This window comes from Monodelphis domestica, chromosome 8, assembly GCF_027887165.1.
Source record: "Monodelphis domestica isolate mMonDom1 chromosome 8, mMonDom1.pri, whole genome shotgun sequence".
Classification (NCBI taxonomy): domain Eukaryota; kingdom Metazoa; phylum Chordata; class Mammalia; order Didelphimorphia; family Didelphidae; genus Monodelphis; species Monodelphis domestica.
In genome coordinates this window covers 47644267-47659625 of record NC_077234.1, presented here as the reverse complement: position 1 = coordinate 47659625, position 15359 = coordinate 47644267, and the positions used below count along the sequence as shown (strand labels likewise).

The 15359-nt window shown below is 38.4% G+C and overlaps 1 protein-coding gene across 4 annotated transcripts in view; it reads left to right on the top strand.

Annotated features, from left to right (window-relative positions):
• The window catches only part of TSC22D2 (TSC22 domain family member 2), a 46291-nt gene extending 31576 nt beyond the window's left edge, over positions 1 to 14715 (top strand). For 2 of the 4 annotated variants that reach the window (XR_001624397.2, XR_001624396.2), the window contains 2 exons: positions 12079 to 12130; positions 13091 to 13173. Coding sequence is in view for 2 of the 4 variants with exons in the window: in XM_016425233.2 (XP_016280719.1) it covers positions 12079 to 12130; positions 13091 to 13351 (313 nt within the window). In the remaining 2 variants the exon portion in view is untranslated. Of the gene's footprint in view, positions 1 to 12078; positions 12131 to 13090 lie in introns of all 4 variants that reach the window. The other 2 variants (XM_016425233.2, XM_001370734.5) reach the window with 1 other exon arrangement.
• The last annotated feature ends 644 nt before the right edge of the window (positions 14716 to 15359 follow it).

Below are 15359 nucleotides of genomic sequence, written 5' to 3'. Positions count from 1 at the left end.
TTATGACTTAGCTATATTAATAGAGAAGAAAATAAAGGGAATTTGATTTTTTTTTTAACCCTTACCTTCTACCATAGGATCAATACTGTGTATTGGCTCCCAGGCAGAAGAGTGGTAAGGGTAAGGGCTAGGTAATGGGGGTCAGGTGACTTATCCAGGGTCACCCAGCTAGGAAGTGTCTGAGGCCAGATTTGAATGCAGGACCTCCCATCTTTGGATTTGGCTCTCAATCCATTGAGTCACCCAGCTTCCCCCAGAATTTAGTTTTTTAACACCAGTCATAGGTAGTTAGAAATTTATTGTGTATAAGCTTTTCCATGACATCATTTCAGTTGCTTTTGTCATCTTTATGTTTATTTCCACAATATTCAAGTATTACTTAAAAATCATTTAATTGTGAACCCACAAGGAGGAAGGAATCCCCCTTTGCTTAGGATAGGATAAAGATATCATGTTCTTTGTCCCTAGCATGAAGTTGAATGAGATTAAGGACAAAAGGGTGACTTTAAACAACTTTCTTATCTTTGAGAAGCTGGACTTAGAGAGGACTGCATCCATTGTCCCACTTTGATCCTAATTCCCCATCGTGAGATAACTGCAAAAACACCAAGTAGAAGTGATTTTAGATTAACCACCCTGTTTTTGATTATTTCATTAGTCTTATCCATTAGGATGACTGACATCTGATAATTAGGATCATTGCTCTTCTCCAAAAGTATCACTGAGTCTATACCAAGATAATTAAGAGACCCAAGTTAAGATGCTATTTATCCCTATAAATATAACTTGTTTATCATGTGAATTTGTGATATTGTATTGCATATCTCAGCAGTTCAGAACTTGATGAAACCATTAGTCCTAGATTTCTCCAATCCCAGCCACGGTTTGGAGGGGAGGAGCCTTAGGAGCCATTCCCGAGGCCTCACTTTGCCAACATGGCAGAGACCCTCCAATTCTAAAGACAGTGCTTCTCAAAGTTTGGTGTTGACACTGTACTTCAGAGCATTTTCTATTCTTTAATCCCTATTTTGCAGATGAAGAAACAGAGATTGAGTGATTTGTTTATAGCCCAAAGAGGTTTCTTGCCGACTCTAAGCCCATCCATCCCACTTTCCCCCTACCCAGTTCCCTTTGAGATAGCAACATCCCAGGAACAGAACAAGGCCCATTCCTAAGTCAGCCTTTGCTAAGAATTTTAAGGAGCCAGATCAGAGGGAGACTTAAGAATGAGCAGAATAATTCATCTATTCTCTGGCCCCAGGGATAGACCACAGGTAAAGAATTTCACTTGAACTTATAAAGTTATTCCCCCAACTCCTACTCCCAAGCTTAAAAAAAATAATCTAGAAACCTAGGACACATGATGGTTAGGGTTCAGCTATTGTCTTGTGGATAACATTAGCCAGTGTTATGAGAAAAGAAAAGGGCTGCTACATAGCACAGCAGATTGAGTGCCTGTTGTCGGGAAGACTTCTTCTGAGTTAAAGTCCAACCTCAGATACTTCATAGCTAGGTGACCCTAAGCAAGCCACTGAACCCTGACGGCCTCAGTTTCCTCCTCTGTCAAATGAGCTGGAGAAGATGGCAGACCCCTGTAGTGTCTGCCAAAAATGCCTCAAATGGAGTCTGACACAATAAGAAAATCAAGATATGATTGGGTGAAAAAGGAGAGGCAAGTGAGACCCCAAGGTAGCAACTCAGGAGAGGGCCTATGGAAGGGTCATCTAGTCCTTGTTGTCTTCCAAGCCTCCCCCGAGCAAGGAACTATGGAATTCTGGGCCACCCGAGAGCACCTGACAAGGGAAAGAGGAGGTCTGGGTTAGAGAAGGGGAAAAAAGAAGCTGGTCCATAGGTCTTCTAATGAGCAGAGGAGCAGAACAAGGAAGAGCAGAGTGAAGACTTGCCAAAATGAATTTGAAAAGAATGGGCAAGGGGCAGCAAGATTGCAAGGGGCCTGAAATCAGGAGGGCCTGCCTTCAAAGCTGGCCTTGGCCATGCGTAGCTGTATAACCCTAGGCAAGTCACTTAACCCCCAAGGCCTCAGGCAAACCAGACAGACTTTCAACATTTTTAAAAGTGTCCCTGCTCATCATTGACTTCTTTTTGCTCTGCCATTAGGAGTTTTAGTATCTGTAGTGACCACAGCAGTGAGTTAATAGGAATCGATACCCCAGACAAGTAGGAAGAATTCAGGTCCTGTGGCCCTAATGAACTAACATCCTTGGGCTGCCTGAGATGGTTCTCACATCACTGTCAATGCTGTTGACAAAGTCATGAAAAAAGGAGAATGGCACCCTGAGATTCCAGAAGGGTAGATGCCCCACTTTGAAAAAGAGACAGATGAGTGTTTCCAGTTCCTGAGAAGTTAAATCCCTAACAGAAATGATGGGTGAAATCTGAAAAGGCATGTGGTGATTCCAGAGATCCAGACTGGCTTCCTATGACACTACACACAAAGAATTTACCCAGCAAAGTTGTTGATAAAATGTAGGCTACTTGTATCAATCAGGAGTCAGAAAGATGGGGATTAGATGATAGTAAATTAGATGGTTCCAAAATTTGTTCAGTCACCAGCTAGCTCATAGTATTATTAATATAATAATTCAGATTGTGAGAAGGATATTTCCTAGGGAGTTGCCCAGGGAACTGTTCATAGTTTTCCTCTCCTATTTAATATTTTATTGCCAAACCTGCACATTTTCTGGAACAGATAACTGCTCACACTGGATCACAGCAAGGATCTTGACTGACTAGAGTTTTGAGCTAAATCCAATAAATTGAAGTTCCACTTGGGAACTTGGAGGCCAACAGCTTCCCAAGACTGAACTTAGAATTTTGCCTGAAAACAATCTGGATTACAAGATTAATATAAATTGACAGTGTAAAGTTTATCATTAAAAAAAAATGGACAGGGGATCTTGGCCTAGAGGTGAGAAAAGATAGCCCTTGACCCAGAGACAGAGAGAATGAACAGAGGAAGGGAGACACACCTTGACCTTTGGCTCATTATGAAGAAGAGGAGGAACTAATTGACACCTGTTCTCATTGGCCTCTGAAGTCAGACTCAGGATCAACAGGTGACTGTGCAAAGAGGCAAAATGGGGGGCAAGGGGGCAATGGACAACTGACCATCTGTATGGAGGAGCAGTGATGTCCTTTAGAGATGTTCAGTTCCACCTCCTTGGGGGCTTTCACTAGAGAGACCCCCTTGCACAAATAGTCACTGTGGCTTCTTCCATTTCTCAATTTCTCTGATTCTTTCAAACTGTGTTAACATCTTGGAGAAACATTGCAAGTGCTTACATACCATAATTTAAAGTCTTAGTAAAATGCTTACTATGATTTTTAATTAACTTGACTCACTTTGAGATTTTTATTAGGAGCTTTTATAGTTGTAAATTTTTAATCATTGACTTTGTTCTGCTGGGCAAAATCTCATTCTCTATTAGTTTCAGATAGTTTATTAGAATCAGATGATGTTTTACCTTTTTTAAAAAATATATTTTTGTATTCTTTAACATGTTTCATCTATTTTTCTAGAGGGTTTTTTTTTTTAATGTAAAGCTTTGTTTGGGTAAGATTAATTTCTGCCTAGATCTTTGGGAGATAATTTCCTCAAGAATATTTAAATGTTATTGATCTCAGCTATGCAATTGTTAAACTAATTTTCTTGAAAGCCTTTCTTTTCTTTAATCCCTACCCAGTTCTTTTCCTTCCTGAAGTAATTGCAATTTATTCTGTTAGATATTTTTAAAATCTCCTTTTGTTGCTTTTTTTAACCCTTCCTTTCCATTTTAGAATCAATACTATGTATTGATTCCAAGACAGAAGAGTGATAAAGGCTAGACAATGGAGGGTAAATGACTTGCCCAGGGCCACAAAGCTAGGAAGTATCTGAAACCAAATTTGAACCCAGGATCTCCCATCTCTATAGGCCACTGAGCCACTTACCTCTCCCCCACACACACACACCTGAAAGCTTTCTAACCTGCACATCCTTTTGCTTTAAGAATTCCATGAGCCTATTGTCTTACCTTTAAAAAAAAAGGCTACACTTCCAAGTGTCCTTTTAAAAATTGCTACAATGACTAGATCATATTTACTTAATTTGTCAAAATTGTTAAATTGTCAAATTATTAACATCGCAAAAAGTTCCAGTAATTATGAAGGTCTGACATCAAAAAGTATAAGCCACCTTTATTCTATTCATAATCAGAGGTAAATTTATAAGTTGAGTGCTAAATTTTATGATAAACAGATTTTTGCAAAGTTTTAAAAACACCCAGTCGACAGTGGTTTATGGTTCTCTTAGTCCCCAGTGCCACAATTTTAAATCTTAGTATTGATTTAGGAAATGTACTCCCTTTTGCAGTTAAATAATAATGCCACTCAAATAATTAATTGCTAAATGACTTGAAACAGTAGATGCAGTATTCTTTCATTGTTTTGTCCGACTTATTTCTCTGAAATGCAATTAATATATTTAATATATTGTTAATCTCTTTACAAATCTATTGTGCCACTGTTTTAATAGAGGTAATTACAATGCAAAATTGGTTAATGCCTTGCTGTTACCAAAGCCACATTCCCAAATCACTACAGGCATTGACATTTACTTTTAGTAAATGAAAAGATGGTAGGTAACTTAATCATAGCTGATGTGAAATGCGTATGGAAAATCAGGGTTTCCATAGCATTTCTTACATATGGAGTCAGCATCCCAATGGAATGGAGGGGGCAAGTATTTTCCTCCTTCTTCAGATGAGGAAATGGAAACAAAGACTTTGGCTCGATTAAGACTTCATACAGTTAAGAACTGGAATTTGAGCCCAGGTTTCCTAAGCCATTGTTCTTTGTCAGTACTATGGCCCTTTATGCAAACTCTATCCCAAGAGTTTTTTTTAGGGAAATCATTAGGAATTTCTCCCTTTCTGATTTGGATAAAATTAACCTAGCCATTTATAAAGAAGCCACTTGATGTTCCTCTGTATTGGCATCCCTTCAAAATCATGGACCCCAAAAATATTCTTTTAGATGTGGTCCCCAGAGGTAAAGCTGTTTTAGTTAGGGGCACTATGAGTACTCTCAGCATCCCCTTCTGGGGAAAAGAGCGCCAGAGTCCTGCCTGGGATTCCGACTGGCCTTGGATAGATCTCTATTTGGGAGATAATGGAAAGGGCCTCGCACACCTTTGAGCACCACAAACATGTTGGTAATTGGGGCTCTAGATGGGCCCCCAATGAGTGGCTAACATTGTTGCTATGGGATTCTCCATGTGCTTCTCGACCTGACCCCAGACCCTGCTTCTGTCCAATTCCTTGTCACCCCAATATTCTTTCTTTGGTGATTCTGAGAGCAAAGAATGGGGAGAAGCTCAGATGTCAGGTAGAGGCTACTAAAGCCTATGGGAGGGAGAGCTTCCTAGATCTTGTTGTTGCTAATAGCCTACAGTGAGCGCTCCTGTGGCTTCATGTGAGCCTGGGCTCAGTCCCACTGCCTCATACATGCCTTCACTAGAAGAGATTCAATCCTCTTTTCACAACTTATGTCCTTTTATTCTAATATAAGCAGTTAGCATTCAGAACTGCTAAACATTTAATCTGGAATATTTGCTATATAACCCCAAACTAGACCAGGTCTTCCAGATTGACCTTTGGAAAATTCATAGCGACTCACCAATATCTCCAAATAGGCTCAAGAAGGAAACTAAAAAGTTTTAAAGTGGATATTTGGAAGTAAATTTTGAGAATATAACTAATATTCAGGATCAGAATCCTAACGGGTATTCTGTGGCACTTAGAGCTGGAAGTCTGTCACCCAAACTATAACCATCTAGTTGCTAATCTGAGCCGAAAGAGTGGCCAGACTGAAGGAGAAGATACATCTCAGGACAGAGGAAAGACCTTGAAGCCAGGCTCCAGGAAGGAAGATAGAGGAAGCTAGCCACAGCAGAGCATAGAATTGGGGACCTGTCTATTTCCCCAAATGAAAGTAGTCTATGCCAGCTGACCATTAGCAAGCTGTTGCTGTGAGGGATTACATTTAAATGTAATCAGATTGAACACAGACTGTATTTCTAGTGATGGAGTAAAAACTCCAACATTAGAAATAAAATCTCTCCCTCCTACCTCTTTCTCATACGCTGCTTAAATGTTTCAGTCTGACTCAGAGGAAGGAAATATCTTCATCCTGTCAAACTTCATTCTATGTTAGGTCCCCAACATTCTCAAAAAACAACTGACAAGTTGTATGCCTAAACGGATTCATCTGCTATCACAGGCTCATTGGTTTCTTTGTATTCTGTGAGCAGTAGCAGATTTTATTAATCACACAGTAGAAAAGATTGTAATTGAGAGCATCATTTCAGGGTTTTAACAGAAGAATGTTGGCATTGTATATATTTCACAATTAAGTATCATAGTTCTTTTAATTTCCCCAAACTGCACTTAATTTTTGTTAATAGGCACATTTTTTTTTGTTCTTGCAGATGCTAAGTTTTGGTGTCATTTATTTGTTTTCTCCACATAAAATGTGGTTTATAAAAAGTCTTGACTGCCACATACAGTAATCTCAAAATAATCCTTCTTTGAGAGGAGCTAGTGAGCCCAGGAAAATGTCTGTCTTGTGTGCCTTATTGGATTAGCATGAGTAAGAAGAGTCCAATTTTTACTTTTCTCCCATATCCTGTTGCCTTCCATTCATGCTGGTTAAAGATGAGATTTAACTACAAAAACCTCAAAACAGATAATAGAGATAATAAACCAGTTCTGCTCCCTCATTTTAAAAATGAGGAAACAGAAGCCTGAGTTGAGAAAGGGACTGGTCCTGGCCCACAAGGTACTAAAGGAGCAGGCTGGCTCTTAGCAACATCATTCCAGTTAGTTATCTGGAATTACTTGGAGAAAGCTTGTAAAAGGTCTGGGCTTTGAATTTGGCTGAGTAGTCATGAAAGAAAAGTCAGACTTGTTGATCTCACAATTCTTTTAAACTCATTTACCTGGGAGAATTTGATGCAACATAAAGAGGACTTTTTTCCTTAATCTTTTCCTGATTTATTACACACACACACACACACACACACACACACACACACTTCTTTTCACTTGTTTATTTTAAGTGAAAACAGCATCTTTTTTTTTTTAACCCTTACCTTCCATCTTGGAGTCAATACTGTGTATTGGTTCCTAGGCAGAAGAGTGGTAAGGGCTAGGCAATGGGGGTCAAGTGACTTGCCCAGGGTCACACAGCTGGGAAGTGTCTGAGGTCAGATTTGAACCTAGGACCTCCCTTCTCTACGCCTGACTCTCAATCCACTGAGCTACCCAGCTGCCCCCTGAAAAACAGCATCTTGAATTCCATTTGGTTAGTCTTTTTTAGGAGTTCCCCAATTTAAAGTGATAGCTAGGACTATAGAAGAAGTTTTAGACCTTTTTTTTTTTTAATTCCTGACATAATACAGAGGAAAATGAGGCTCAAAGGTTTGTTAGAGAACCTCATCCTCAACCAGAAATGAAGATTAGCCAGCTCTGCTGTCCAAGGTTTTAGTTTCTGACAACAAAATGTTTTATGAAAATGAGACCTGTAAATGCATTTAATCTTTTCTCTTGCCACCTTATCTTAATTATCATTGTCTACATTGATCATTTTCTTTGTGATTCTGATTATAATTTTGATTCGACTTTGCTTTCTGAGCCTGTGTGGGGGTGATTATTAGCAGGCTGATAAAGTAGAGTGGGCTCAAGCTGCTGGCAGCATATCAGCCTAGAAAACCACAACCTCGCATTATCTTTTTTTTGTGTTGTGTTTTTATTGATTCTGTTAAATATTCCTGATTATATTTTAATCTGGTCAGGCATGAACAGCAGGCTTGACTCCTGAGGGCTCTGGGTTCAGAACCTGCTGTGGGTGTTTAGTAATTCTCTTTGGCCAGACCCTTAGGCTCACTGAGTCTCAGTCTTTGTCTATAAAAAAGGAAAGAATTGTTTGTCGAGCCTACCTCACGGGGTTGTTGTGAGGCTCAGATGAAATCGTGTCTGTCAAATGCTTTGCCAATGCTACAATGATAATGTTGGAAGATTTCCAAGACTTCTTTTGTCATTCAGAGTTTTACTACGGTTTTAGAAGAGTCAAAGCTAACAGAAATAGGTATCGCTGTACAAATGCTGACCTTGTTTCATGCCGTTGTTATTAGTGGTGAAGCTGAAAAGTAAAAGTTGTGGCATTTGTAATTTGGAGAAGAGCAAGGAACAGTTTTAGTTAGCTATTCTATCTCTTTGCGCAAGATGTGAAAATGGTTCTACCTAAATTATTAGAAAAGAAAATTATTTTTTATTATTATTTAATATTATTTAATTATTATTTATTAAATATCACTTACAATAACAGGACACAATTTAAATGGACGTAACATTTTTTGCACTTATTTTAAAGATGATATGAAACATATCTCTATGAGATCTATACTTTGCAGGCAATAAAGGACTATATGTAATACAGTTTTTTAAAATGGAGTTATTGGGTTTATTTTATTAATTTATTAGTCTAAACGTACTTTCCTGACCACCTATTATTTATGTGAAAGATCCCCAGGAAGATTTTGTGTTGTTTGACTTTTACAATCCATGACATCAACTTAAGAATTAACTTCTTCCTAGTTAAGACAGCAGTATTGCTGGAACACTATTGCTCTGTAGTGTTTGTAGTCCTATAGGCCTGCTGCTAGCCAAGAAATTTGGGGTTGTCCAATGGGGGTAGGTGTTTGTGGGATGGGGGGAGGGTAAATTGCCAGTGCTCCACACTGAACCAAGCAATTGTTAGGAATCACTGAATTTCTTAGAGGGCTGTTTCTTGGGGCAGCGCTTCACAATTTCCCTGGCTGTAGTTCTCTTTCTTTATCCATACACCCACACACCCCTTTTTTAAACTCCATAAAAAGTTGTTTTTCCAGCTATTCCTTGTGCTTACTTCTGAATGTTTATTTGCATAGAAAAATGCTTGATTCTTAATGAAAAGGGCAGGTGCATCTACCCAGACTTGAATTTTCATGATTCTTAGTGCAAGGGGCAAACTAGGTGGCACATAGGATAGTGGTGGGTCTACAGTCAGGAACATGCATCTCCCTGAGTTCAAATCTGGTTTCAGACTCTTAGCTTGATGACCCCGGGCAAGGCACTTCACCCTGTGTGCCTCAGTTTCCTCCCTCATCTTTTTAAGGAACTGGAGAAGGAAATGGCAACCACTCCATTATGTTGACCAAGAAAATCCCAAGTGTTGGACATGACTGAAAACAATTGAACAAGAAATGTAGAACCAATTTGAGAGAGGAGAAATAAGTTGCATGTGGCACTTCTAAAGTTTGCAAAGTGCTTTGCTTTCAATAACCCTCTAAGTAGATATTTAAAATATTTCTCTTCATCTTACTGAAGAACTCTTTGAAATTATAGTTTGCCCAGAGTAATACTGCTAGAGTCTGAAGGTAGGTCTTGATTCCAGGTTTCCTACATTTAGTAGGTTAACTATTTCATTCACTGGCCCAGCTAAAATTTTGGTTATATTATTTGGTAGTATATCTCTTGTTCTTTACATAGCCATATTACCACTATAGGAATGGGGGGAAAGGCAGGAAGGGAGTAATAATAATAGTTCAGTTTTGTCAACTCCTTTAAGTTTGAGTTAACTAGTCCAGTAAATCTTGAACCCTAAGCAAAGGGCTTAGAAAGCATTGTATTAATGAGGAAATTTGGAATACACCACTGGGACTAGATCCCGTATCTCTCAGTTCCCACAATCCAAATGTGTATGAGAGAAGGCAATTACGAAAAATTATTCAATGTAATCTATTTGAAGATTTCTTGAATTACTTGAATTCAAATTACTATTTTTGAAAACAATTTGATCTACAACGAACTTCTCAAATGTTAGTTAAAATATCTTATGCTATTTTGCACACAGACTCATTCAACTTTCTAACATAGATGGTAATGTATATTTATTTCTACTGGCTACATAAAGATCACCGAGTAGAAATCTTCCAGGAAGTCACCTCCCTTACTCACAGAGCTGAGCCTTCTGGGAATGTAGAAGATAAGATAAATGGTATTTTGTTACATGGGTATTTGGATCCATGCACTTGTGTAACAGTTAGCACATGGTTCTTAATTGGATAGAACTGCATTCTTCCATCTGCCCTAAACCCTTGATTATTCTGGAATGGTTTAGTCTGGATCCCTTTATGCTGTTTAATGACCTCATACTTAATCTCACTCATTGTCATTTATAGTAGAGTTGGGCAGCCCTCAGAAGATTTGATAGTTCCTAGTTATTGTTAAGAGTTATATATTCTATAGTTAGATATTCCTAGTTACATAGCATTTTTGTAAACTTGGTAGACCCATAAAAATAAAGGTGGCTTCTTCAAGAGACTTTTAAAATCTTTATCACATGATGTTCAAAACCCTAAATTTTATTTCAAATTTGGTATTATTGTGAGACTGCCAAAATATTTTTTTTATTTAGTGATTTTTTTTAAAAAGCATTTTAGCAAATATTAAATTTGTGTGTGTGTGTAAGAGTGCAAAATGCACACATAAGCATAGTATAAGAATATGGAAAGGTGCTAGCTCTGATAAAAAAAGATATCAGAGTATGCTGTGGGGGAGGAGAGTACACTGAAATTGAGCAGTGATTAAGAGATGCAGAGATGAGGCAAAAATTGGCTCTTAAAATGTCACTCATTCAAGTTCATACTCTTAAACAGTCTTTTTACATAATTAATACAACATAAAATTTTGGGAATTTAACTGAACTGACATTGAAATTTTTTTTTAAAAGAAAGACTAGCCAAAGATCAATCCAAAATTCTGAGGCAAGCATTGTATTTAACTAGTTTCATTTGCAGGCTTCACTTTCCAATCTGATAAAATGCCAATCAGGTCATTTTCACTAATATTATTAGAAAATTTCAGAAAATAACTGGCAGTGAATCTTGAACTGAAGTATGCCAGTAACTTGTGTTAGTCGTTGCTGCTTTGTACAATATCTTTTTTTTTCCATCTTTATAAGCGTATGAAAAAGCAGTGTGATATTATGGATAGATAACTGGACTTGGATCAAACCCCACTCCTCCCATAAAGGCCATGTGACTGTGAGTCACTTATCCTCAGCCTCTCAGTAGCGCTCATCTCAGAGTTGTTGACCAGTGAAATCCTAGGACTGGTCTCTAACCTTTATTTGGCATATATTAATAATTCAACATTATAAACATATCTTTATATAGAAAGGGTTTTTTTTTTTACTCTATAAACTGGAACTAATGTTTTGTTTGCAGTTTTCACATTTTAATTTCAAGCAATGGTAGGTGTGGTTTGATTTGTTGATATAGTGTTCATCTGCTTAATTTTGCTAAGTGTTATTTTAAATGTTTCCAGGAAAAACTAAACCAATCTTATAACTTTTTCTAGGCATTTCAGCCAAAGTAGCTCAAAAGTCTTTACTGCTAGGCTCCAGGACACTAATCTTTTGCTTACATGGGTTGTTTTACATTTTCTGAATCATTCTGATGGTTCAAGAAGCAGATAATAAAATTAAGAAAGTTTTATGGTGTGATATACCCCCTCCTCCAAACATAGTTATGGGATAATAAGAATTTCTGCATTAAAAAGCACAAAGAATAACTATCTTTTCTTAAAGGTTTTAGTAACTGGAATTAGCCATATACTGGTGTGGAACGTCTGGTTTTAGAGATGTACTGAAGAGTATGGAGTTGATTTTTAAAATTGCTAATGAGAGACTTTCACTCTCTGACAGAACCCTTTTATCTTACAGATGAACAAACTGAGTGCCTGTAGTCACAAAGATCCTCAATTGGATTAAATGTGAACATTTTTAATAACTAGTAGTAGAACATTTTAGGAAAAATGGGAAAGTGCTTCTTAACAATTTGTATTGTTTTAGAGACTAGAAGAGGGAGGGCTAAATTCAGTTCCTTGAATTCAGTGCCTCGGACGTAGTAGATGCTTAATAAATGTTGAATTAAATTGCCATTTGGTAATATGTTTAATGTTTGTTTTTTTCTTTCAGTGCATCTGGGGCAAGTGTTGTAGCCATTGACAACAAAATAGAGCAGGCAATGGTAAGTCAAATTCTCATCGGATTTGGATGTTATTTAAACATTATCCAAAATGTACCGATCCTCTTGGTAAGTGACTATTTGGTTAATCTCATTAAAAAGCATCCTTTTGATTATTCATGTGTTATAGAGACTTTTATCCAGCTTATACAACCAGACTAATGGTTCCATTATTTCTACTTATCTAATCCAGCCCTCCTAAATTAGCCTCATTATGTTGATGGAGAAACTGAGGCTCTATGTGTCTCTGACTCCTGCCTAGCTTAGAACTTGAAGTGTCCGCCCTTGTTCAGCAATCCCCCGAGTGTAACCAAGCCTCAGAGGCCCTGGATCGGCTGCTCTGCCCTTTGCCCTTTTCGATTTACTAAGAAATATTCTTTTAAATATAGTTTAACCAAAAGGGCTTGTGTGTCGTTTCATTTTTGTTGTTGAGAAGGTGGAGAGATCCTTCAGAAATAACGTCCAATAAAATGCTTCGTTGGACCCCTTTCCATTGGAGCCTCCAGCCTCCAGCCCTTCTTGCCTTGGGGAAGGGAACCAAAAAGCCCTCCAACCTTCTCTGAAATGTTCCTCACAAAGGAACATGGAAAGAGGGGGTGCTTTTCCCATCCATCTTCTGTGGGGTTCTGTGGCCTGGGGAGGTGGGGTGACTGAAGTGTGCGTGCCTTCACAGGAGAAAGTTGTAGAGAATTTAAAGGTGGACTCTTGGCACGGGACCAGCCTCCCTCGGCCTGGCATCGTCTGTGCTCATCCTCAGTGCCTCAGGACCCAAAATGGCTGCATTTGTCCTTGGCCTGGATACACTGTAAAACAGGCTTTTTTATACCCTTAACTTTTGTCTTAAAGGCTTGGCAATGGGGGATAAGTGACTTACCCAGGGTCACCCAGAGAACTTGCCCAAATGTCCAAATCCTCTATTTCCTGTGAGTTGATTGTGTCTGACATCGCTCCCTCTGCTTACAGGATCTGGTAAAAAGCCATTTGATGTATGCAGTGAGAGAAGAAGTGGAAGTTCTGAAGGAACAAATAAAAGAATTAGTCGAAAGAAACTCTTTACTTGAACGAGAGAATGCACTGTTAAAGTCTCTTTCAAACAACGATCAATTATCCCAGCTGTCCACCCACCAGGCCAACCCCAGTAGCACTTCTCCACAGCAGAGCGCCATAGCACAGCCTCCACAGCCAACGCAACCTCCGCAGCAGCCGAATGTGTCGTCCGCCTGACCCTCGCCTCCTCCACGCTGCCCCGCGTCTGCCCGGCGCCGCTGCAGGTGCGTGCTTGGCCTTTTCAGTATTAGACAATCATCCATTCTCCCTTTGAGAAGCCGCGCCCGGGGGTCCTCCGGAGGCCAGAGAGGGGCCGAGCCAGCGAGGAGCCGCCGGGAGCCGGGCCTGCGCCAGCCGCCGGGCTCGGGGAGCTCCGGGGCTCGCCTTTGCTGTTGTCCATGGATTACCTTGAGCCTTCCTATCTTGTTATGAGTAACCGTTCATCTACAGAGCCACCTTTCTTTCAATATAAGTAACATTTGCCTACATTAGTTTCCATTTCTTTGTGTTTTATTTATTACAGGGCTGCTATTTTCATAATGTACATGAACAATGTCACAGAACTTTTTCTTAATTTTTTAAAAAAATAAATGTAAGTATCAGTAAAGGAATTGATAGGCGGGATTACATTTACTAGAGAAAACGTTTAGGCAATAATTGAACAAAAGAATCCTGGCATATTTCTAACACTAATGGCAATTTACCTTTGGTATTTATTTTCAGTAGTAAAGACCCAGCTTGAATGTAAATTTTGTATATTGTAAGTATGAAGACCATAGTGCATCTGTACAGGTAGTCACCAGTTATTGTGATATAATAAATAATTGATGGGCTATTTTGATGAAGAAAACTTTGCTCATTTCTGTTTCTACTTTCTATAGAGAAATTGCCATGATTCCTCTGCTTTTCAACATTTCGTATGACTTTTTTTTTGGGGGTGGGGGTGGGAATAAAAAGCTGTGAAATTGTTCAACCTACTTTGTAACCAAAGAAGCAAAGCTGTGTAATGGAGTTTTTTGGTTTTTTTTTTTATAATGCACATTCTTTATGTATTTTTATTTAGTGTTTTCTCATTCACAATTTTCTTTGCTGTCTAGCATGATCTGCATGACCTGTAATCTTTGAACCACTTTCGTACCTCATGTTTTTATCCAGCACTCTTATTGTAATATGTATTAGTCTGTGAACAATGTCAAATAAAAAGAACGAACAGCTGGTGTGGGTGGAGCTGAGCTAGTGTACTATGCACTAGGAGAAAATGAAGTGAGCCATCTTTTGTTCATTTAAAATGGTGTTTTGAATTTCGTATGCAGAAAACGTTTTGTTACATTGCAGATTTTAATGTATTTAATAAATGCAACATGCAGATTAAGTGCAGTGTATACTGAGTATTTAAATTAAAATGTACATTTCATAAAAGACAGTTTCAAGAGAAAGCATCATTTTGTGTATACTAACACATTAAGTGTATGTCAGAAATTGATGTATAAATATATATATTTTAACACTTTTTCTGAAATTAAACTGCAGTTTTGTTGAAATATTTGACTCTACATGTGTTCAAAATTTAATTGGACTTGCATTTCACAAAATTCAGAGTGCTCCCTAATGAGACAATAGAACAGTTTTTAATGGCAGTTTTAAAACCTCTTTACGCATAAAATTACTTGCAGATTATTTCAAGGACTATGAAAAATATTTAATCTGCCTTCTGATATTTACTTTGAATTACACTTGAATGAAAAATCCCCTGCTTGACTATGGGAAGACTAGTCAAACCACCTAAATAGGAATGAGGATCAATGGCTCCAGCAATGTTGTATTTTAACTAATCTAGAAAAAGTAGTTTGAGCCCTAATCCCGGTCAGTTCATGAGACCATGAGGTGTAAAATGAACTGGACTAGGAAATGACAAACCAAGAAAACCCCAAATGGGGTCGGGAACAGTCAAACACATCTGAACAGCAACAACACTTTAAAACCCGGTAAATTATCCTGCATAGTCTCTTTCATGTAGTGGTAATTCCCTATTTGTGGATTTTAAAGGGGGTTTGTAAATAACAAGAGAAACAGGGGGATCCTTTTGGAAGAATTAAAGGAATGAAAGAAAAGGCCACTGTCTAGGTGGGCATGGATAGAACTATTCCTTGCACTTCCACGGCACAGAACTAAGCTATCTAGCTTC